Here is a 25,131-nt window from a genome sequence, read left to right on the forward strand (position 1 = left end):
CTGACTTCCTAGAGTGTCATAATAAACATAAAATTACCAGAAATGTACAGCTAGAAGTACTGAATTTATACTATAATTTCTGTATGTTAAGGGCTGCATTAGCTCTTGGAGAACATAAGGAGCTCTTCCTAGTCTCTTCTAGGGGTTCTTCATCTTTCCCTCCTCTGTTAACCAACAGAATTATTTCACACACCTTAATTAATTTACAATCATTTGCTTCTTTTCTTTGTTTTCCTATAGACTGGACTTATTTCACTTTTTTTCTTTTTCCCACAATGCCTACCCAGCACAAAATCTGGCACATAACAGATGTTCAATAATGTTCATAAATGAGTGTGCTTCTTAGAGGCAATTATCTCTAGGAGACAACTGAAAAATAAGCTAAGATAATGTTGTTGAGAAACTGAAATTTATGAGACAGTTAAAAAACCTTCAGGAATTTCCTATATGGATCAATCTGTGACACCCTCATTTGGGTGAAAATATGTTAAAATAAGGCAAATGCAAACAGCTTCAGAAACAGAGCCATACAAGAGGTTAGAAGTTGTTAACTCAAATTATGACATATATGAGATATAAAGGGTACATGGTCAAGCAAGTCAGTCTTTCAAAAACAGAAGTAGAAACAACAGAAGTAGTAACAAAATTTTTAGGACATACTACTTTGTATGGATCTGCACACTTAACACTATATTTAAAATGTCCCTGCTTGAAAATAACAAGTTTGAATTCCTTTTACCAGACATAATATTCAGTTTATTATTCAAGATTCAGCCACTTTTGAGTTTTACCACATATCATTTATCAAAATAAAAATGGCAATCAAGCTCTCTTTTCAAGGTTTATTACCAAATTCATCCTCCCTTAATTTGAATGCTTTGTAAATGTGGTTGGCAATTGCTGGTGATGAGGTATAATGGAGATATTCTTTGTAAATTAAGATAATTTATAATACTTTGCATTGTAGATTAAAATGCACATGGACAACAGTATAGAAGCTACAAAGCACAACATAATTTAGTCCAATTTGGTGGAATTATTGTTGCTTATTCATAAATATTCAGAACTGTCTTATCTTTATGGAAACATTCAGCTGCCAGTCTTTTCATTGAAAAGCTCAAATACTTGAAACTGACAAATAAAGATGTGTATGAAAAAATATATACTATAAATATTCACCATTCCTTGTGAAATTTGATACTCTGATGAAATGAAAATTTCTAGAGCACAAAATGAACTGCAAATCCTCAATTACCTAAATCCTTTTGACTTGCTGAATAACTTAAACTGAGATCTAATTCCTTTCCTGCCACCATATAGCAGATTTCTTTAAGGATTTCTAACATTTTAAAGTTACTATTTGAAATCTACAAGAGAGTAGAAAGGATAAAACAACAACGTCACCATCTGGTGCTATTGGATAGTTGCTTCGGATTAATAGTAATATTAATTCAGATTAGTTTTCAGATTAATATTTACATTAATTGGTTCATATTCACATTAATATTGTTATTAAGAAATAAATACTGCAAAACAAGTTAAAACTCCTTTTATGTCTGTCTCCAATCCCTTTCTGGTCTTTCCCTACTGAGAGCTAGCAAATATTCTCAATTAGTGTATTATTTTCACACATAATTTATATGTTTAACACATATCTATATGTCTATGAACAATATACAGTATGATTTGCAAGCATCTGTACATTTCATAAATTATACAATTAAAATAAAAGTCTTCTAAGCCTTTATTTTTTGCCCAGCATTGTGTTTTTACTTTTATATTTACGCACACACATACACACACATTTTATTCATTTTAACTACTAATGATATTCCATTGGAGGTATACTCCAAAATTGATTTACTTATTCTCCAGCTCATGGGCATTTATATTGTTATATTGCTTATATTATTCATTGTTATAAAAATGCTATACTTCTATGTCCCCATTTGCACATATGCAAGTGTTTCTATGGTGTATGCACCACGTAGGGATTCATAGATCATTTTCTCCTCAAGGCTAAATCAAAATCTGCTAATCTCCTATTTAACTTCTGCCTTGGCCAATGAAAGATAAATAGTTCAACCCCTGCGTCAACATAATTTCTATTCAATTTGTTTATGAATAATTGTGCATTCACATAGGGTGATGTTATATCTGGTTAGCAAAATAGTAGCAATAGTACAATAAGGCAGATGGCTTAGAAATATAAATGATATCTGAAAATCACTTTTTGAATGTAAGTAAGCATTTTTGATGTAACTAAAATAAGAAGGTCCTTATATGCTTTAATTTCTTTGAAATCCACCTAAAATGTAAGTATATATTTAATACTGTTAAAGTGAAATTTTAGAGTATTGAATGGTGAATGAAGATATGTTAATTTTATGTACTAAAAGTAAGAACTTTCAAATTGCTAAATAAAAAGGGAATTAGATTGTTAATAAGGAAACTGAGAAAGTAATAAGATAAATACGTTAGAGAAATATATCCTTTTTTAAACCAAAAACCTTAATAAAAGTTTAAATAATAAAGCAATATTCTACCATAATCTTAAGCTCTATAGAATTCTTTGGTGGATTTAATACATAATATTTAGCAGAATAATCTTTAAGAATGATATTTAATATTTGGTTATTAAATTCCACTTAATCCATGAGTCTTGCAAGAAAAAGTCTTATTTTAGAATTCTTTATATTTAAATAAGGATGTATATAAGGCAGAATGTCATTTTAAAATTCACAAGCAGAAAATAATCCACGACCATACATAACACTGTGATAATCCTCTTTGGTTCAGACATAAGGAAAATAAGGAGAAGAAAGCACTGAAGAAAAATTATGCATTCCTTTTTTCTCACTAATCAAACTAATCAAAAAACTGACACACTTGTTTCTCATTAATCAAACTAATAATCAGACATATCAAACTTTGAAATGACCAACTTTATAAGAATGCTTTAAGAAGACAATCCTTACAGTTTTGAGTCTTGAAAAGCTATATACATTTAATTTAACTTTTTAATTCTATTTGTTAAGTAACTTTTAATGTAATTTATTTATATAAATTATAATATATCAAATTATATATGTAAATTAGCCATTTATATAAATATATCAATAGTAGCAGTGTAGTCAAATTTTGGAAAAAATCATTCAGAACAGTTACTTTTCCAGCAAGTATTTAAAAAGAAAAAAAAGAAGTTAACAGTTTAAACAAACAGAAAAGCTTGTGAAATGATTGCTTTGCATTTCCAACTGGAGGAATAGGAGATAGGGTAAATAATTATTTTTTCTTTTTAATTGCTGTTGTTCTAAATCCCATGTATAAAGTTCTGACTAGAAAATATGTTACTCAAAGCCTTTCCCACAGTTTAATCTTTGGGCATGAAAAAGTAAGTGATATTATTAAATATGCTAGTTTGTGTCTTGTACATCTTAAATTTGTACATCATTCTGAGATAGTGGGATTCAGCTCTGCCTGAATGTTAATTTTTAGCCATCAGCCAAATTTAGTATATGCATAATTGGCTCAACCTAGACATATCTAAAAATGAATTTTACTAGATATCACCAAATTTCTCCTATGTGACTATACCAATTTACATTCTCCAAAGTTCGTGAGTTTCAAGTTCTTCAAATTATTATCAACATTTAGTATCATACCGCTTTTTAATTTTTACCAATTTTGCGAACATGCAATAGAAAATTATGTTGGCTTTAATTTTCATTTCTTAATTTCTATCAAGCACTTTTTGTCTTTTGCTTATTGTTACTGGAATTACCTCTACTGTGAAATTTTTTTGCCCATATTTTCTTTTAGGCTATATTTTTTAATTGATTTGTAGGATTCCTTTCTATGGAGTGTATGTTTTTCTATTATATTGTAAATATCTCCTTCTAAAATATATCATTTAAATTTTTTGTTTATGGTATATTTCCCTATAGAGAGATTTGTAAAAATAATAATAAGGACTGGGACTTGGTAAGTAAAACAGAAGCCACTTAGATATTTTGAGTTGCTCAAATTCAATACAAGAAATTAGAGGGAAAATACAAAGAAATTCAGAGGGCGTGAAGGTCAGAAGATCACTGCTGGTTTTCAAGAATCCAGGAGTTCAGGGAAGCTGCTGCCACATATAACCACCTGCCAGCACCACACTCTTGCCTGCAGATGCTGGTGGAAAATAATGGCTTCTTTATCCATCCTACCTTTCAGCTCTCACATGTTTGCCTTTAATTGGCAGAATCTAAGCAGAGATCTTGGCTGGCAAGGGCAGGGGTAATGCAGTGCCAGATTTTTAGTCTCTACACTTAAGGGAAGTGCTTAGAAGGGCAGGAATGCTCCTGAGTATTGACAGATTTTTGCTCATGTATCTTCTTTGAGAAATCTTTCTTCGCCTTAAAGACACAGCTATTCTAGGCCACATTTTTTTCTAAGCGTTTTAAAGTTTTGAGACTTGCATATGTCTTCAATCTGCCAGAAGTTAATATTATATAAGGAGTAAGTTAGTAGGTCATTAGATATTTAAGCTCAAAATTTACAAAGCTTTTGGGATGTGAAGGCTATGAAGATGACTCTTCTGTTATTCTAACATGAAGAAATTATATCCAATATTGTATATATAAATGACAGGTAATCAAGAAATATTTCTTCAATATTTTAGTTAGAATACCTTGTACTATATAATGCAGCATTAGTCAATACTTCCTTTATTGCCTGGTTAATTTTCAAGATTTAAAGAGTAATAGAAATGCCAAATGTACCTGTTAAGTAGTTTATAGGATACAGATTTACATAGAGTAACATTGTTGCTTCCGTGTAATTTACTTATTTTCTACTTGCATTTGCACTGAATAAATTATATACTAAGAGTAAAGTTAGAGTTAATAGGTCATCTGATTATTTTTCATGGTTAACATTGTCAAGACCATATTGGTAACTAAGTTAAAGAGTTTAAATAGGGTAATTTATTATATATTTATAAAGCTAGTATGCAAGAAATGTCATCACAAAGTAGCTATTGCCCATCTTTAATTTGAATATAAAATTTGAAATGGCCATGTTCCGTGTGGATTACTAAACGATTTCAAGCAACAAAACTCAAAGGCTAAGAACATTCAGATATAGCTGAACTATACCCTTGGGATAATGGACATTTTCAAATGGGCTTTTTAGAAAATTAAATGTGCAGAGGTGATAACAAGAAGACATCTGGGCCCAGAGGTAATGCCTAATGGCTGGGCATCACGGACTTTTGCCAGATCAGCTTTTGAGAAGACAATGCTATAATCTATCAAAAAGGTGAAATTTAGCTCTTTATTGGATGATTGTTTAAAATACCCAATTCCTTTCTGCTGAATGAAAGTGGATTAACTAGAAATAAATAGAGCCAGAAGAATCTGCAATGAAGCATATTTTCAAGAAATAGAGTTTAAAGATTTCATGAACAACATAAGAGATACTAGGACTAAATCATTTTTTGATAGTAAATTTGGCCAATAATAAAGCATTAAGATTCTTAGGCATAAAATGACAAAAGTTTCTTTAGGAAGAATTGCATTAACATTTTAAAAAATTATTATTATTTTTACATCTACTTCAACAGTAAAAAAAAAAAAAAAAGATGTAAATCCATGGAATTTTAAATATAAAATATCCAAAACTTGGATTGGAGGTAATATAGTATAGTGATTAGGCTTGCAAATTCTAGAGACAGAGGCCCTCAGCTCAATTTCCATATCTGCACTTATGAGTTATGTCATCTTGGGCAAGTAACAACTTTTCTGTGCTTTGTTTTTCCTCCTCTTCTCACTGAGGATAATAGTTCTTCCCTCATAGAGTTATATCTGTATCTAGTAGGTAGTAGATAAATGTTAGGTATTATTTTTAACTCTTATATTTAATGTTTTAACAATGGTAAATGTCTCTGTGTGCCTTTTAAATAAAATCTAAGTCCCTTACTATAGTCCACCTCACCCCTGCCTAGCTTCAAACTTTACCTCTCATTTTGTCCCATTCTCCTTGCTTACACAGCTCCAGCCAAATAACTCAAGCTGAAGTCTCTTAGGCCTTTGTACTTGCTGATCTATCTGCCTAGAACCTTCTACCCTCAGATCTCTTATTATAGTTCAGGTATCAATTCAGGTGACACCTCCTGAGACACAGTCCCTGAACAAACTGGGTACAGTAAACCTATCTATCCTATCATCCTGTTACAAATTATTTCTAAATGCAGTTCTCTTATCTTTTGTTCATATCTTTCTTTTCTGTCTTGTCTCACTAAAAAGTTAGCTTCATATGGGCAGGAACTTTGTCTTCTTCAGTGTTCTCTTTATTCCCAGAGCACAAAACATTCCAGTGGAGAAACACAAAATTTAAACCTATGATCCAATGAATAACTTTCACATTAATAAGTTAATTCCAATAGAGGAATAAAAGGGAAGACAAGACATGTGACCAAAAAGAAATGACATTTCTACCACTAAGCCTTCAGAGAGAAACACAGTAAAAGACATCAGATTTAGGAATGCATTCTTGCACGTGTATTGAGCGGCTGAGGGGATCTGATCAGAGTATCCTATCAGGTTTTGTTAAGTTCTATTATCGAATTATCCAGAGCAGAGTGATGTTTTAGGGAGAATATTGTATTGAGATCCTAATTTCTGACCTGTTCTTCCAACTTTAGAAGGCGGCAATAGTAATTTTCTCTCACTTTACTCCCCTATACCCTCTAGGAAAGACAACTACATATTTAGTTACTTTATGTTGTATAAAGCACCTGAAAATATGCCTCATCTAGATTTTTATTTGGAATAAGTTTCAAATTTCTCAAGGGCAAGTGTAATTGTTAGCCATTTTTGAAAAGAATGGAAGAGTGGCCTGACTCAAGGAGGGAGTTAATTCTGAGAAATTGGAGGGATGGAAGAGCAATTGGATTCCCTAATGTTAGTCAAGGTCTGACCAAGTTTGTCACAGAGGTTTTACATTCAACCAGCATAGCTCTCCATGCTTCAGTTCTCTAAATCAAACTAGACTTGACCGAGAAACTAATTTGGGAGAAGAAGGATCTCTCTACAAAAGACTAAGTAAGATTTTTCTTGACAACTCTAAAGGATGAAGACTGAAGAGATTTAATTTGCTTTAGAAAAATAAAGGAATGGGAAATTTTCTCCCCTCAAATGTGGTGTAGCATTTTCATACCAGGTATGTTGTAATTTATTTATTGGTTAAGGAAAGTGAAAGAAGCTCACTGTCTTCTTAGCATAATAGAACTAAAACTATTAATAATGGGTGAGCCAAATGATTTTCCTTTCTAGGCACTCAAGAGTCTCTGGACTTCCATGACACCATTAATCACAGAGGCATCTATTAATACAATATCTTTGAACTTATTATGTTTTGGAAGATCTGTTACAGCTGTACATCATAGTAGACACTGTACACTGTCTTCTCAATAGCTCTTCTTTTCTTCTCCCTCATGAACAAAACCTTGATTTTGCTCCCAGCAGTAACTGAAGCATATCAGGCAGTATATCATCATAGTCAAATAATAATCCAATTTTTTAGTCTGACTAATGCTTCATTTTTCCAGCTTGCCTTGCTGGGAAATTTAGGCATAACCATATAGCCCTGTTTTGGACAAAGAGAGATAAAAGAACGTCTGACAGAAGATTCTGCATTCCTGATAAAAGGGACATATATGGCTGACACTACCTGTTCCCTTTTTCTTTTTGCCTTCAATATGTTCAGTGTTAAAGTAGCCATCTTGTGACCATGTCACAACAATCATGAGAACAAGAGTGAACACACTAGGAGTGCCACAGCAAAAAGACAGCGGCATGGCCCTTTAACAACTGAATCAAGATCTGCCTACCTCTTCTCTCTTCACAGCTCTCATATGATAAAAATAAACCCTAATTGTTTAAGCCATAGTTAGGTTTACCGTTACTTGATGTCAAAAGTGGCATCTCAACCACTGTTGCCACTAGTCCATTTGCTATTCTTAGTGACTATATAATGAATGGACTAATAAGACAGTTGAAATAAAACACAACTTAAAGGCCTGTTCTAAAATATTTCTTCATTTTATTCTCAACCAAATGCAATTCTGTCTCTTAAAATGAAAATAACCAGACAACAGTAAATGTTGTTAAGTCAAAAAACAGATAATAGAAAGGTAGATAAAAAATGACTGTCATTAGATAGGGCAGGTGTCATTAGATAAGGATGGTCATAAAAGGCCTGTTTATGCTAAAACTAGAATTGTGAGAAGCTAGGCAAATGGGATTAATCTGAATTAAATTATTGCTCTATTTCCCTTGAATGTGCTTAGCATGTTCTTTCTAATCTCTGTGCCTTTCTTCATCCTATTCTCTTTGCCTGGAATACTCTCCACTATTTCTTTCTGTGATGCACCAATACAACCTTTAATTCTACCTCATTCATGAATCCTTACCTGATCTGCCCTAGCCAAATTTCCTCTCTCCTGTCTCTAGTCCTCTTAATGTGAATATTGGAACTCCTCTTTATCTCATAGTGTTCTCTCAGATGTTTCAGAAACAAAGGTGGAATAATTTTAAGGGGAACATACCACAGAATGGCAGGGGTGGGTTTGGGTTTAGAAATGACTGGATACAGGGATTCGAACACAAAACCTGTTCTTTTCCATTTTCCCCCATGTTTGCACATCTTAGCAAATTCTCTCATGTTCAAAAATTAATTACTGCTTCTAAGAAATTTAGGAATATAAAATATGTGGCCTAGTAGAATCTTCTATATCACAAAAACATTTTACAAAATCAGTATTCAGACTACATGTTAATTTACCAAGAATATGTAAAAAGTTGTAATTGGACTAAAACTGACTAAAGACATTATGAAGTGAAATGGCCCCATGAAGAACTATGCATAACATGTTTGCAAAAAACAAAACAAACAAAAATAACCACAATACCATGTGATAACAGCTACATTAGCTGTGGATATAGACTACTGCAAAAGAAGTGTTAAAAAGTAGGCTAACTCTGGCTGAAGGAATCAGGGTAAGCACCAGTAGGGAAATATTTGAAATGGTCTTGAAGTTGAAGAGTTCAATTGATGCCCGAGGTGGGTGGGCCATATTGAAAGAAAAAGAAGCCTGGTTACAGGTGCTAAGGCTGGAAACCAAAGTATATTTGGAGGATGGGAAGTAGCTTCTTTCAAAGCTAGGAAATCTGTGGTTAACTATTAAGATAATTGCAGATATGTAAAAAGATTGCCATTGTGAAAAACAGAAGTAACACTTAGGAACAAATACATTTAATAACAGATGTGTTACTACTTCCAGGACCCTCCTTAACAAAGGAGCTCAGCACATAGCCATTGGATCAGAAAATCTTAGGAGCATTTACTGACCCGGTGATATCCAGAGACACCTTGGAAGCAGACTATAAATATTTTAGTTCCAGAATATAGACTGAAACATTTTAGTTTCAGTTCTGAGACTGAAAAATATTCATAGATGTATGTCTGCCCTTTTTAAAAAATAATTGCTTTTATACTCTCTTTCCAATTCTATAGCTTTCCATCTTCATAATGATGCACATCCTATAATGAACAGCCAGAGTCATTAAGAAGAGTGACTTCAAATATTTTCTTTTTAAGGATTTCTTTCTTTTCTTTTTTTGGCAACCAGTAGCTCACAGCAATGACAAACAGTCAATGATTTTACTCATTCCAGACACCTGAGGAACCCATTCAATTTTATATCCAGGTATGGCCTACAATGCCCAGTATCTTTGCATCAATAATCTCACATTACATAGAATTTACATATCAGAAAAGGAAATCTAGGTTTCCTCTATGAAACCCACTGACATTTTAGACAAAGAGAAATACAAAATGATGCAGAACAAAGAAACACCATTATGTAAACATTGAGCCATGACTTGAAAAATGTCACCAGCCCTGTCAGAAAACAAAAAGGGAAAGAGGAAAACAGACTAAAAAACATTTGCCCTTCTAAGCAGATCACACCAATTATATTTGAGCAATAATCCACAATACTGTTATTTTTAGTCCATCACACAGCAATATCTGTAAACACGATTTGCTTGGATTTTCATTTGTCTTTGGGAGGACGTCATAAAAAATCACATTATACACAAGAGTTCTCAGGATTTAAAAATATGTATTCAACATCATTTTGTTAATTTCTGTTGTGTTAATGTTAATAATGTAACAATTCTAGCACAGGTAGGAAAAAACCTTTAAATAAACAAGGAGCAAGAATAATATCTCAGTATTATGTCTCCTGTCTCCTACTTATATCATTAAGAAAGAGCATTTTCACAAACAGTAATTTGATGCAGATTCCCTTTAGGAGCCCATGAATATCTTTGATGCTGTAACCATTTCAATTTCCCCATTTCTGTAATAGCTTTCATTCATTTGACTTCTTGAGAAAATTTATGGAATTCATTCAATTCTCTCAAATATTCTAACAGTGAAGATTTCTGAATACTGTTAATTTATTTTGCTATATTACACGAATATTCTGAACTTCCAAAAAACTGATTTGATCTGGTAAATTGTAAATTTATTAAACACATAACCAGGAATCACCAGTTTTTCATGCACTTTACTTTCCTAGAACAGTTCTTACACAGAGCAGAAACTTAATAAATATGTTATTTGAATACGACTTAATGTTCATTGGTGTAATTAGTCTATTTCTTAAATTATGATACAGGTAAAATAAATTCATTTTGTTCATATATCAATTGATGTAACCCACCTACCTATGGCTCTCAACGATTCTCAGTCTTTGAACTTCTACCTGTTTAAATGTCATAAAGCTGACTTGAGTATAAAACAATAGTTCTATATAAGTTTATTTTTAACAAGGCAATTTAACACAAGAGCAAAACAAACAAAAATCTTAGCTACTCTTCAGTGTAAAATCATTTGAAACCATCCAATTATCATTAAGGGTGACCAACTATAACTACTACACATGTATTGCATATGTTTTGCAATTATAGGTAGAAGCTCAAACATTGGATCCCCATTTATTAAAACGTTTAATTGTATTTCTTAAACATTTCACGTGAATACTGCTATTTTAAAATATATAAATAAGTTCAAAGTCACAAATTACTTAAACTTTCTGAATCTTAGCTGTTTCAACTGTAAAATAGCAACAGTTAGAATACCTGTAATTTTTAAAGTTAGGTTCAAATAAAATTATATACATAGAAGGGAGTTGTAAACAGCAAATTGATAATCAGATGTTGAATATTACTTCACCTCGTGTACTGCAATTATTTAATAAATATTTAGCATCAGTGTTTGGCCTTTTATTTTTCTTCCAAAATACTTACTGGTATAGACAAGTTGAAAGCCTTCATCTGTCCCTTCAGAATCAGAATTAAATTCTAGCCAGAGCTGGTTTGAAGTACTACTAAGGGTCAGTCCTCGCATAGATGCGCCAGTAAAAGCACCTAGTAGATGAGTTGTTTTATCTTTTCCATCATAAATCTGCAAAAATATATTTACAATTAAAATGTAAATTTGCCAGTAATAACCAATTCAGAGCATGTATTTATATCTGTGAAGAAAATGAAATTATTACACTCTTCGTAAATCAGGTCACTACCTGTTTCCCAAGAACAACGGCATATATGAATTCCTACAAATATCAGGGTAAGAAAGTTAGACTCCACATGGGTAATTTTAATACTCCAAGCTCAGCAGACACTAAGTAAAACTCAAAATCATGTTATAAAGCTTTTGTTCTTATAAAAACAATGCTTCTAATGGCAGACAATTTAAAATTGAGAATACCTACAGAAAGTTTGGTTTCTAAGACTGGTTGGTTGGTTGGTTGTTTTTCTAAACTTGCTCAAGGGCACCAAACACCTGCTTTTCTAATAACGTGATTAATATAAAATGTACTTGTTTCTTTTGCAACTTCTATTTACCCATGCCCTTTATTTCATATCTGACACTTTTAAAATGTTAAAATAGTACTAAATGCATTTAGAAGCTGATTTAACAAGGCAAAAGTATACAAAGCAAAACTGATACGTTCCCAAAGCTCCCTACCTCATTCCCATTCTTCGGAAGGTGTAGCTTCTCATTGCCCTCTAATTTGCTTTTATTTTATCAAAGCATTATAGACATTTCTTCAGGTCAGTGGATAGAGATTCTTACTTTTGAGAGCTGTGTAATATTTCATTCAATGGCACTACCACAACTTGCACTACCATTCCATATATTAATAAACTAAAGTTTTTTGCCACTAAAAGTAATGCTGAAATAAACACCCTTTAGATGTTATTTCACATTTCTTTTTTGGTACTTGTATTTCAGTAAGAAAGTTTTCGATATATTGAATTTGGGGGCTAAAATGTTCATGTATTGTCAGATTATTTTCCAAAAAGTGTACAGTAATTAAACTGAGGGTTTGCCAACAATGCATATTACTATTCTTTTTCCTTTAAGGCACACATTCCTTTTTTTTTTTTTAAACATCTTTATTGAAGTATAATTGCTTTACAATGGTGTGTTAGTTTCTGCTTTATAACAAAGTGAATCAGTTATACATATACATATGTTCCCATATCTCTTCCCTCTTGCATCTCCCTCCCTCCCACCCTCCCTATCCCACCCCTCTAGGTGGTCACAAAGCACCGAGCTGATCTCCCTGTGCTATGCGGCTGCTTCCCACTAGCTATCTATTTTACATTTGGTAGTGTATGTATGTCCATGCCACTCTCTCACCCTGTCACATCTCACCCCTCCCCCTCCCCCTATCCTCAAGTCCATTCTCTAGTAGGTCTGTGTCTTTATTCCCATCTTGCCACTAGGTTCTTCATGACCTTTTTTTTCCCCTTAGATTCCATATATATGTGTTAGCATACTGTATTTGTTTTTCTCTTTCTGACTTACTTCACTCTGTATGACAGAGTCTAACTTCATCCACCTCATTACAAATACCTCCATTTCATTTCTTTTTATGGCTGAGTAATATTCCATTGTATATATGTGCCACATCTTCTTTATCCATTCATCCGATGATGGACACTTAGGTTGCTTCCATGTCCTGGCTATTGTAAATAGAGCTGCAATGAACATTTTGGTACATGACTCTTTTTGAGTTATGGTTTTCTCAGGGTATATGTCCAGTAGTGGGATTGCTGGGTCGTATGGTAGTTCCATTTTTAGTTTTTTAAGGAACCTCCATACTGTTCTCCATAGTGGCTGTATCAATTTACATTCCCACCAACAGTGCAAGAGGGTTCCCTTTTCTCCACACCCTCTCCAGCATTTATTGTTTCTAGATTTTTTGATGATGGTAAGGCACACATTCTTAATGTGGTAGTTATTACCCCCAAGGGTGTGAAAATTGGTTCTTAGAGTTCATAAAATCTTGGATATTATGATGATTTGTGGTCCTACAAAGACCAACTCTGACAAATCTCATTCCACAGTACTTAGTTTCATGAAGTTGGAGCTTGGGGCTCCTTCTGTGAATGATAATGAATAGAATAACTGAGAAATACTTCTGAAAGTTACTTGTCTCTTGCCTGAAATTGCCTTACTTCTGACCTGTCATAAGAGTAAAAATTATGTCGCTAAACTCCTAATCCCGTAATCTTGTCATAGCACCAATGTTCCCCCAAAGTGGTATTCATGTCACCTAGGAGATGATATTTAGGTGGTACATGAGGAAACTTTTATTATTATTATATTAATTTACATGATATATTTTTCTTGTGCTAAATTGTTGGATTTAACTTTATCATCTATTTAGAATGTTTTCTACAATTTGTAAATAAAAACTGATGTATAACTTTTTTTCTTTTTATCAAATTATCCTTACAGGTTTTAGTATTAAGTTTATGTTAATTTAACAAAGTGAACTGGAAATATTTTACTATATTTCAAAATCTGGATTATTCAAATAAAATAATGAGACTTTGCTTTCTACAGATTCAAGGTATTCTTCAATTCAAGGACATATTCCTGAGTTTTTGTTTATTTAATTATTCCTTGTCAATTTTATTATTTTATTTTCCACCTTGATTGCCTATTATTTACATATTCAGTCTCCAAAACTGTGCTGCAATTCTTTTACATTTTTTTCTCCTGAAATTTATCTATCTTTCCTCTGTATTATGGCTTATCTTCCACTGGATCTTCCATACTAACAATTAGATTTTCAGCAGTAACTAATCTCTTTTTAGGTCTTCTATTTAAATCTTAAATTTTTAAATCATTGGTCAAGTTCTAGAAAGTCAGTCCATCTGTTTGTCTCTCTCTCCCCCTTCTTCCCTCCCCCATTCTCTGTCTTTGGTACTCAAATTGCATTATCTTAAGATATCTCATTTGTTTTATGTATTTAACTTGGTCTTTCTTACTTCTGGTTCCTGAATTCCATTAACTATGTGTATATCTTTAGGTAGTTATAGTTTTATGTTTCCTTATTACTGATACAGGTTTTAGATGTTGTAAAGACAACAATGCTTTTATTTAACATGCTATACAAATGTAGCTTTTGTTCAGAGCCCCTAGTATCCTTTCCTAACAACCTTACTCTATAACTTTTCTGCACAGACTTTCTGAAGTCTCCAGTGTCCAGGTGTTTCCTGCTCTCTCCCTTTGTGCCTGAGGGAATCTATAGCTTCATATGCACCCTCCAGGCTCCACCAGTTTATTTACTTGTTATTTTATTACCACTGAGAGGGAGTGGAAATAAGAAAGAGAGGAAATGAGTTGTAAAATCAATCCAACATGCTCACTGAATTCCTAACAGCAAACACCTTACTGGTCTCCCTCTTTGTTTTAAAAGGTCTTTCTGTCAATTTTTTAAAAAATGTGTTGACTGTTAAAAGAGTATTTGACTGCTAGATAAAGGGCTGTATGGACTAATTTCCTAAAATTATATGGGAGTACCAGGAACCCCTTGTGGAATCTAATTTATCATACAAATTCATCTGTTTTAGTTATCAGCAAGAATTTGTCTTCAACAAAGCTGAACCAAATGTTGAGGTTTGTTAGCTCAGGAATTTTTTTTGTTTGATTACATAGGAGTCAACTTTTCATTTCTTAAGAATAGTAGCCATCAGCAATAATTCAGAGACAAGGAAACATTGTGTGTCAGAAAATGCAACTTTTGTGTCTGTGTTTCAAATGTTCAATATGCTCAGAAATCTGCTTCTGAATACAGTTATGTGTATAACTCTATATATGCTGTAGTTTATAAATCCTGTGGTTGGAGCTACACATTCACTGTCAAACCATGTAACCAACTGATCCAGTGGATCTTATTTGTGGTTAACACTTTCAAGGTAACCCTATAGAACATTTTCCTTTTATTTCTCTTACTGCTGACCAACATACAATTTCATTTGTATGTTAAATATAAATAATTTTTTCTTGGAGTCAACTAGTTCTGCTTTCATGTATGGATACATTTTAAGAACTTTCAGTTTGTCAAAAACAGCCAAATAAAGGGGAAATATAAACTAAATAACTAATTGTTGCAATTGAGTAAATAGGAATTGAAATTTATTTTTAATTTTTAAAAAAGGTCTCCCCTAACTTTTTTTCCCCAAATTTCAGTGGGAATGAAAAAAAAAATTTTAATGATAGCAGAAACCATTATTTTACTCCATATATATAAATCATTCCTATGTATAATAATGAAAAAAGTAACAAGATAATTCAACACATATTTAGTTCCTTCTTAACCTGAAGGAGATTAAAAAAAATAACACAATATTGTCTGCCACAAGAGATACATATTTGTATTGAATTTTTCTATTTTTCTAGATAGAAGCATACTTTTTTCTTTTTCAAAAGAAACTTTCTTTAAGAACTAATTTTTAAAATAATCATTGGAGAAGCAGGTATGAGAAAGGAGCTAATATTTTCAAATGAAAATAATTATCTTAAGCTCAGCTGGGATGATCTAATTCAGCATCAAAATTAACTACAATTTATTTAACAATGTAAAGTCAGATGGTAGGAAACAAATAATGTAGAAGGACCACTATAATTAACAAAGTAAAATGAAGTGTGATCATTCAGCTACAAAATTTTGGAAGCATGTATAAAATTGTTAAATCAAAATGAAAAGCAAGTGTTAATTAGGAAGGCTTTAAAAAGAGAAGAGTTTTATAGCTATGATCAAGTCCATGCTGTTTAACTTGTAAATAGAATCCTTCAAATGTATTCAAATATATATGGGGGCATAAAGGCAACATGGAAGGACAAAGCAGTGTAGCCAAAGACAAATTACATTTGAAGTAGACATGAATGCAATCATACAAATAAGAAAATAAAACAAACAAAATGTACCTTTCATTTAAAAATAAATTTACAGTACAGAGTGATTATATTGGGTCTGATCAGAACCACATAGAAATTTTGAGATTATTTCTCATTGCTTTTCTACTTAAAATCAGGATCTTTAAGTATGTTTTTATTTATTTGAGCCTATTTTCCTTTTTCTAAAATATATTATTATTTTTAAGATATGTCTTAATATCTATTTTTATTTTTCAGAAATTTAGAAAGCTAAAAAAGACTAAGCTAATTATAATAGTATACTTTTTAATTGAAAGGGAGAGGACTCTGGGGCTCACAATAGAAATAGTTACTCAGAGCCTAATTCAGATAATGAAGACTTACTTTTATGTCAAATGTAGAATTTCAAGTTTTCTTAAGAATTAATATTGTGAAAGGCATTGAGGGCTTTTATAACATTAATGAAGCTCTTTGATAAGACTCTAATTTGTTATAAGGTTGCAGTTAATTTGGTAGTCCTACACTAGAACAGACTAGAACTTAATACTGCCATGTTTCAATTATCAAACCTTTTGTAATGGATCAGGGCCTGAAATTAGTTATGGTGTACAGACCCTCCTACATCTGGAAGTTCAAACCCTATTATGATGAACTGCTTATGGACACTTAAAACTGTTGTTGTTGTTAATGACATAATAAATGTATGATTAGAAAGTATATTCCCAGTTATTTCTCTAGTGAATTTAGCAAATAAGCTATTATCTGAACCCAAGAGCAAAAAGTACATAAAAAAATAAAATAAAAAGAGAGAAATTACACATGCATGTGAGTATAATCATACAAACCTTCAAATCATTCCTGCTCCTGAATACTAGAATTTTCATTTTGGGCATTTGTTTTATAGGTTGATTTGGAATTTAAATCATTTTTTCTAATAAGTTGAGCTAGAGTTCAAATTTTGAATGAAAAAGAAAAAATAATTTTTACAATTGTTAAAAAGGACAATATTTTAAATCTTATTATGTTCTCTCCAAAGATGATATGTAACAGAGAAGAAAACGTTTGTTTGTACTCAAATATTTGTCTTTACAATAGCTATATAATGTGTACTCAATTATGAGAGTTAGTATGTATCAGGGAGGGAGCTGGGAATGCAATGAGGGGTCAGGTTTTCAGGGGCCTTAGCTTTATGGTCTCAGCTCTACCATCAAAGCTGATTGGAATGTCACACATCATTTCACTTCTGTGATCCTCAGTAGGGGAGAAAAGGAAGGGTTTTATGAGGCCTATCATAGCACTCTATACAAATGGATATTTACAGAGTGCTTTTGAAGGGAGAAATAACAGAGGATTACCAGTGAACAACAAGCAGAGTTAGTAGATACATGTGGTAGACTTATGACATCACTGGTGTGCTAGAAAATATTTAAAACCCAGCTCTCAAACAAACCAAACTGGTGAATGTACATACCCATATATATGTTTTTTAAGTACATTTTATTGATATAAAGAGAGATTGACAGACTTTTTCTGAAAAGGTTTAGATAGTAAATATTTTAGGCTGTTAACATCTCTGTGGCAACTACTCAATACTGCCCTTCTAGCACAGAAGCAGCTGTAGACAATATGTGAATGAATAAACATAGCTTTCTCCTATTAAAACTGTATTTACAGAAAGAGGTGTAGTCTGATTTGGCTCACAGACTGTCATTTGTGAATCACTGATTTAAGGAATGTGTAGCATGCTATTTATACACAGGAATAAAATATACAATACTCATTATTGTAAATTCCATAGAGCTAATTGATTCTTACAGAGTGCTTTCAGTATTTTTTGCCAAACTTTTGTAGCTGCAACTTATAACTGCAACTTACAGACAAAAGTTGTTCTTAAATGAACACTGCTTGATTTTTTTAAAAAATTTATTTTTATTTATTTATTTTTGACTGTATTGGGTCTTTGTTGCTGCATGCAGGCTTCCTCTAGTTGCAGCGAGCGGGGGCTACTCTTCTTTGAGGTGTGCGGGCTTCTCATTGCGGTGGCTTCTCTTGTTGCAAAGCATGGACTCTAGGCGCACAGGCTTCAGCAGTTGTGTCACGCAGGCTCAGTATTTGCAGCTCGTGGGCTCTAGAGCACAGGCTCAGTAGTTGTAGCACACGGGCTTAGTTGCTCCGCGGCATGTGGGATCTTCCCGGACCAGGGCTCGAACCCGTGTCCCCTGCATTGGCAGGTGGATTCTTAACCACTGCACCACCAGGGAAGCCCTATTGCTTGATTTTTTTGTTAACAAGTAAGATGAAAATGAAACATCAAAAACGATGTTATAGCAGAATGTCACTGGTTTGTAAATTATATGAGCAACTTCTTTGCTAAACTGAATAATAGTTTTCAAATACTAGAAAAGATATTTTCTCAATTTTTTGTGCTATTCATAATATAATGGCTACAGATACAACCCGTTTCTACTTATGTACTGACAATGAGCAAAGCAATAAATCAAGTCAGGGCTTGTAGTATTTGCCAGTTTCTGCCGTGTAAACACTTACTATGGCTAATATCAAGCTATCAATGTGACATTGTTGAATACAGAGCTGGGAAGAGATGGACAACCTGACATAGTATTTCCACCACACAGATACAGTATATATAACTAACCCCCAAAGCACAGATAATAGTTACAGTAGTAAAATAATTAGGAAATGAAAAGTTGCATTTATTACCTTTGTTTTTTAATTTAATTGTAATCCAATTGTAACAATTTAATTTTTAATAATGGCTATGTTTAACAACCAGCTCACAAAAGTACTGAAAATTTAACAATAGGCTCTCACAAGTGGTACTGCCAAAGATTCACCAATAGGTTATGAAACAGCTTAAAAATAATACGTCTTAGAAAACAACAATAGCAACACATTAATAACCTTCTCATCATATTTCTAAAAGAATGTTATTAAGTCCTTCAACTATCTAGTTTCTAATAAATATGATATACATCTCCTAACCTTTTCTTTTGGACTCTCAAAACCAATTTTGGGATATTTTACTGGCTCTTCTCCATAATAATCCATTTAGTCTACATTTTGCATAAGAAATAAGTCTTTAAACTTCACAATGCTGACTGTGGTAAAAAGATTGTCTTGAATTATTTCCCTGCTACATTTCTTTATCTAAACATAGTGCTTAGTCTTTTTCTGAAAATAAAAACAAACACAGTGACAATAAAAACATAAATAGTAGTTCCGGGGCTTCCCTGGTGGCGCAGTGGTTGAGAATCTGCCTGCCAAAGCAAGGGACACGGGTTCGAGCCCTGGTCTGGGAAGATCCCACATGCCGCGGAGCAACTGGGCCCGTGAGCCACAATTACTGAGCCTGCGCGTCTGGAGCCTGTGCTCCGCAACAAGAGAGGCCGCGATAGTGAGAGGCCCGCGCACTGCGATGAAGAGTGGCCCCCGCTTGCCACAACTAGAGAAAGCCCTCGCACAGAAACGAAGACCCAACACAGCCATAAATAAAATAAATAAATAAATAGTATTTCTGATTGGTATTCAGCTTTATTCCTATCCAGCTGACAAGGAGAGCTATTCATTATTGACAGTTTAGAGCCTACATATAATAAACACCACCTATAAATGTTAATTAAAAGAATTAATTAAGTTACATATTTTGAGTGAGGGATTGGGAAGTTCAATATTCTTGCCCATTGAAAGTAACAGAACCAAGGAAAGATATATTCATAATTCCCAAACCTGCTGGTCATCACATAATCTGGAGAGCTTTATAAAATTCCTTAATCCCAGGTGCAAACCAACTGAACCAACTTTCCCCAGATCTACTGAAACTTTGCTAGTGTGGTTATAAATAACTAAGGTGTTTATAAAAAGGAGAGGGAGAGAGAGAGTGGGTGAGTGAGTAAACAAGCATCATCCTAGATGATGAGCTATTGGAAAGTTGTTTTTGTGTGTGTATAGATATAGATAAATAACATACATTGTTTTTTATTTTTGTTGCTGTTTTGTTTTTATCAGAATCCAATACAGTGATGTTATATAGTAAGTGAAACCAGAAAAAAACAAACCTTCTTCCAAGCCTTATACTCATGTAAAGATTACAAGAGAATGTCATTCCAAAGAATGTAGCCGATCCTACCACATAAAGAAAAACAATGCTTTTAAATCTCTCAGTCAAGGGGCAGAGAGTTCCATAATGGGCTATTTTTTTTTTCTTATTTCTTCTTATGTCTTAGTTGGAATGGAGAAAGAGAACTGACTCTACTAGGTTTAATATTGGAAAGTGCTGGGGATGAGGATGGGCTCTCATGGATTAATTTGCAGTTAGCAAATGACCTTCCATCCTGAGAGGACTCTGGGCTTAACAGTCTTTGAGAAGTAATCATTTGTCCTTTGCAGAGTACATTGTCTGTTTGTGCATGCCTAACTGTGCCTGTGTCAGTAGGTATCTTTGACCTAATAGTCGTCCATGGAATTAATGAGAAGAATAACATACAAGCATTTTACGTCTTACACTGGTGGAGAGACCATGAAGACAGACAGCGTTTAAAAGCCCATCCCAAACCATCTCTGTAGTATGGCTTACTGAAGTTCTATTAAAGTGATAATTTAGAATAAATCCCAGGTTAGACTATCAGTAGAAGGATAATCAAATTGGTGTGTTTCCAGGTTAATTTTAGTATATAATCTTTTCAACTTTGGAAAACATATATTTATTCTAGGAAAGATATAATTTTTAAAATATTTCTGGGAATATAAATTTTCATCCTTTCACTCATGAATGAAAAATCGCTATTTAATGAAATCCACAAAAGGGTCTTAAATTGAGTTTTTCTGCTTTCCTTTGTCTCTCACCATCACATCCCCTCACACTGTCACTTATTACTGAGGTCCCATCCTTCCTCAAGGGAACACACATCACAAATGCATATGACCTTACTCCAAATAAGTAATACGTTAGAAAGCACTCTGAGAAACATATTAGGGCTATTTTTTAAAAAAGCATCACTTGTTATCCCTAATGAATTTTCCAAATAATAAACATCATTCAGTATGGAAAAGTAATGTAGAAATTTCAAGCATCACTGAGAGCACAGAAATATTTTAGGAAGGATTGTGGTAGGCATGGGGAAGCATTTCCTGACTTTTAACTTATAAATACATGTTTATTATTGTTGCTTATGTGATACAGCTTAGTGGCTACACTCATATTTCTGACCTACACCTTGATACATTTTTTCCCCACAGTTAGCCAAACAAACAAACAAATAAATAAATAAATAACCACTGCCTTAATTCTAAGTACAAGCATCCCATTAATCTCAATGTTGACTCCAATTTAGCAAATAAACTTATTTTAACAGGAAAATCCAAACAATGAACTGGAAGTTGAAGATATAATACAGTGAATTTCTGTTGCCTATTGAGGAAAAGCACAAAAAATGGGAATGTCTCTAAATTAATACTAAAATTGTATACATCTAAGTGTACTGCAGGAAATCTTTCCCATGTCTATACAAACCTTGCAAGCATACAGAACTGTTTGTGTTAGAGAACCATCAATTATCATCAAATTAATATTCTTTTTAAAAGAAGGACATAACCAACAACCTTAAAATCACTGCTTAAATAAAAATCCCCCAATCAACCTGGGATATCACAATTTTTTTCAAGATTTGTGAAAACAGAACTATGTTGAATTTCTTACCTGGATTAATGAAATCTTGATAATGAGAAAAAAATGTATGTGATCATTTTTTAAATATTTAAATGTGATTTTATAGAAGTGTTTACTTTTATTCCGGTAATGAATATAAACTGTATTTATCAAAACACTTACTTTGAAAAATATGGAGCAGCAAGTATGAAAATATTCATTTGCCTAAAATTGTATCATTAAAAAAAAATTTCTCTTGGCAGCACCGTGCCACTTGCAGGATCTTAGTTCTCCATCCAGGAACTGAACCTGTGGCCACAGCAGTGAAAGCACTGAGTCCTGACCACTAGCCACCAGGGAACTCCCTTCAACTGTATCTTTAAATTCGATTATTTCAAAATTTTTAAATAAATTAACAAATTTTTTCCTAAATGTTTATTATAACAAGGTATATTTTTTCTTAAATAATTTATAGATATTGTTAGATATATTCATAAATTATAAACTTTTTCATAGTCATAAATGCAAAGAGTTATCTATGTATCAACAGAAATAAGTTACTTAATAAACATCAAAATAAAAATAAATAAATGTCCATTTATGGATTAATTATGTTTCATAGATAATATTTATTGAATATAATATATTTGGCATGAAAGTGTTCTTATTTTGGTGTTATTGAAACATTAAAATTCATGTATCAAAAAAATAAATGGTTCTGAAGAACCTAGGGGCAGGACAGAAATAAAGACACAGATGTAGAGAATGGACTTGAGGACACGGGAAGGGGTAAGGGTAAGCTGGGACGAAGTGAGAGAGTGGCATGGACTTATATATACTACCAAATGTAAAATAGATAGCTAGTGGGAAGCAGCCACGTAGCACAGGGAGATCAGCTCAGTGCTTTGTGACCACCTAGAGGGGTGGGATAGGGAGGGTGGGAGGGAGATGCAAGAGGGAGGAGATATGGGGATATATGTATATGTATAGCTGATTCACTTTGTTATAAAGCAGAAACTAACACACCATTATAAAGCAATTATACTCCAATAAAGATGTTAAAAAAAAAGAAAACAGCTATGTAGCAAATTGGGTTCAGAAACTAAATTACAAAGCATAGGAGAGACTACTGGAGTAGAGGAAGCGAATAGCTATTGGTAATATATTAGGGCATTTTCACTAGACATTTTCTTTTTTCTTCTATTACAAAAACTTCTGTATTTTGCTTTTTAAAACAATATTATAAATGGGTTTATGTCATGAAAAACGATTCATGTATCATAAAATCAAAATTTACTTATTATAAATAAACATTAGAAACAAAACATTCTATCTCAGTAAAAATACTGACAGGAAAATGGGAAATAATGTATAATTTAAATCTATGAATGGCAGAATCAACTTATGGTTGATTATATATACATATATATAATATACATGTACATATGTATTAATGTATATTTAATGACTAAAATGATCAAAATATAAATATTCTGAGTTCACCTACCTTAAGAACATCTCCTTGTGCTAAATGAAATGTTCTGGCTGAAATATTGATTCCTTTTCCTGCTTGAACCTGAATACTATAAATGCATTCATGGTTGTTTTCATAGTTGAGTGGATAATTTGGAGAGAGCAGAATTCCTTCATTACTTGTTGCAGATGCACCACATTCAGCTGCAGGTAAAACAGAATATTGAAGTACAGTTTAATAGAAAGCATTATCATTTCAAGTAATGTAATGTATGGAAGTGTAAATGCATTTTATTTTAACTAGAGCCTAACGTGAAAATAATGTATAGAAGGGCTTTACATTGTAGATTTTTCACTCCCTCTCATATAATAGATGGGAAGAAGGAACTACTGCCTCTGGACAGAACACTGTACATAAATAGAAATACACAATAGTTTCAGTATTTCCCCCCCTTGGATGAAAGGATAGCATGGAAAAGGATGAGGGCAAAAAATTTTCAGGATGTATTTTAAGTTTGTAGATCTCTGATTAATTTATTATGTTTAAATTTATAGTTTACTTATTTTAAAGTATAAAAAAAGGGGAGAGATCAATTTCATTTTAGAATGATTCTTTACCTTTAAATGCTTTACTGTTTAAATACTTAAATATTAACAAAAATCAGGCAAAAGAAAAAACCTAATGAGGAAATGAAAATGATCAAGATGGAGCAGTCAGTATAATATCAATAATAATAATACTATTTTAACAAAGCATAAAATAATAAGAACTAGTGATATGACGCTAACAATCAACTAGTCACATGAAGTGTCACCCAATAAAGCTCCTTCAAGACCTTTTAAGGTAAAACAAAAACAAAAAATTCATAAACTGCCAATATTGATTTAAATTATTTCTATTTTAATAATATTTAAAGAGTTTTATAGCATCAGCCTTACATTTAGGTCTTTAATCCATTTTGAGTTTATTTTTGTGTATGATGTTAGGGAGTGTTCTAATTTCATTTTTGTACATGTAGCTGTCCAGTTTTCCCAGAACCACTTATTGAAGGGACTGTCTTTTCTCCATTGAATATTCTTCCCTCCTTTGTCATAGATTAGGTGACCATAGGTGCATGGGTTTATCTCTGGACTTTCTATCCTGTTCCATTGATCTATATTTCTATTTTTGTGCCAACACAATACTGTTTTGATTACTGTAGCTTTGTAGTATAGTCTGAAGTCAGGGAGCCTGATTCCTCCAGCTCCGTTTTTCTTTCTCAAGATTGCTTTGGCTATTTGGGGTCTTTTGTGTTTACACACAAATTGTACATTTTTTTGTTCTAATTCTGTGAAAAATGCCATTGGTAATTTGATAGGGATTGCACTGAATCTGTAGATTGCTTTGGGTAGTATAGTCATTTTCACAATATTGATTCTTTCAGTCCAAGAATATAGTATATCTCTCCATCTGTTTGTGTCATGTCTGATTCCTTTCATCAGTATCTTATAGTTTTTGGAGTACAGGTCTTTTGTCTCCTTAGGTAGGTTTATTCCTAGGTATTTTACTCTTTTCGATGTGATGGTAAAAGGGATTGTTTCCTTCATCTCTCTTTCTGATCTTTCACTGTTAGTGTATAGGAATGCAAGAGATTTCTGTGTATTAATTATGTATGCTGCAACTTTACCAAATTCATTGATAAGCTCTAGTAACTTTC

At 32.7% G+C, this 25,131-nt stretch overlaps 1 protein-coding gene and 1 long non-coding RNA gene across 3 annotated transcripts in view; one reads left to right on the forward strand and one right to left on the reverse strand.

The window, feature by feature from the left end:
- The window catches only part of CSMD3 (CUB and Sushi multiple domains 3), a 1,197,521-nt gene that overhangs the window by 345,560 nt on the left and 826,830 nt on the right, over window positions 1–25,131 (reverse strand). For both annotated transcript variants that reach the window (XM_082433293.1, XM_082433292.1), the window contains 2 exons: window positions 23,469–23,638; window positions 11,364–11,520 (listed from right to left, as the gene is read on the reverse strand). In XM_082433293.1, the coding sequence (XP_082289419.1) occupies window positions 11,364–11,520; window positions 23,469–23,638 (327 nt within the window). The remainder of the gene's footprint in view (window positions 1–11,363; window positions 11,521–23,468; window positions 23,639–25,131) is intronic.
- Window positions 1–25,131, forward strand: part of LOC309646713 — a 728,077-nt gene that overhangs the window by 87,284 nt on the left and 615,662 nt on the right. The window lies entirely within an intron of this gene.

This window comes from Balaenoptera physalus (assembly GCF_965194825.1).
Source record: "Balaenoptera physalus genome assembly, chromosome: 17".
Taxonomy (NCBI): domain Eukaryota; kingdom Metazoa; phylum Chordata; class Mammalia; order Artiodactyla; family Balaenopteridae; genus Balaenoptera; species Balaenoptera physalus.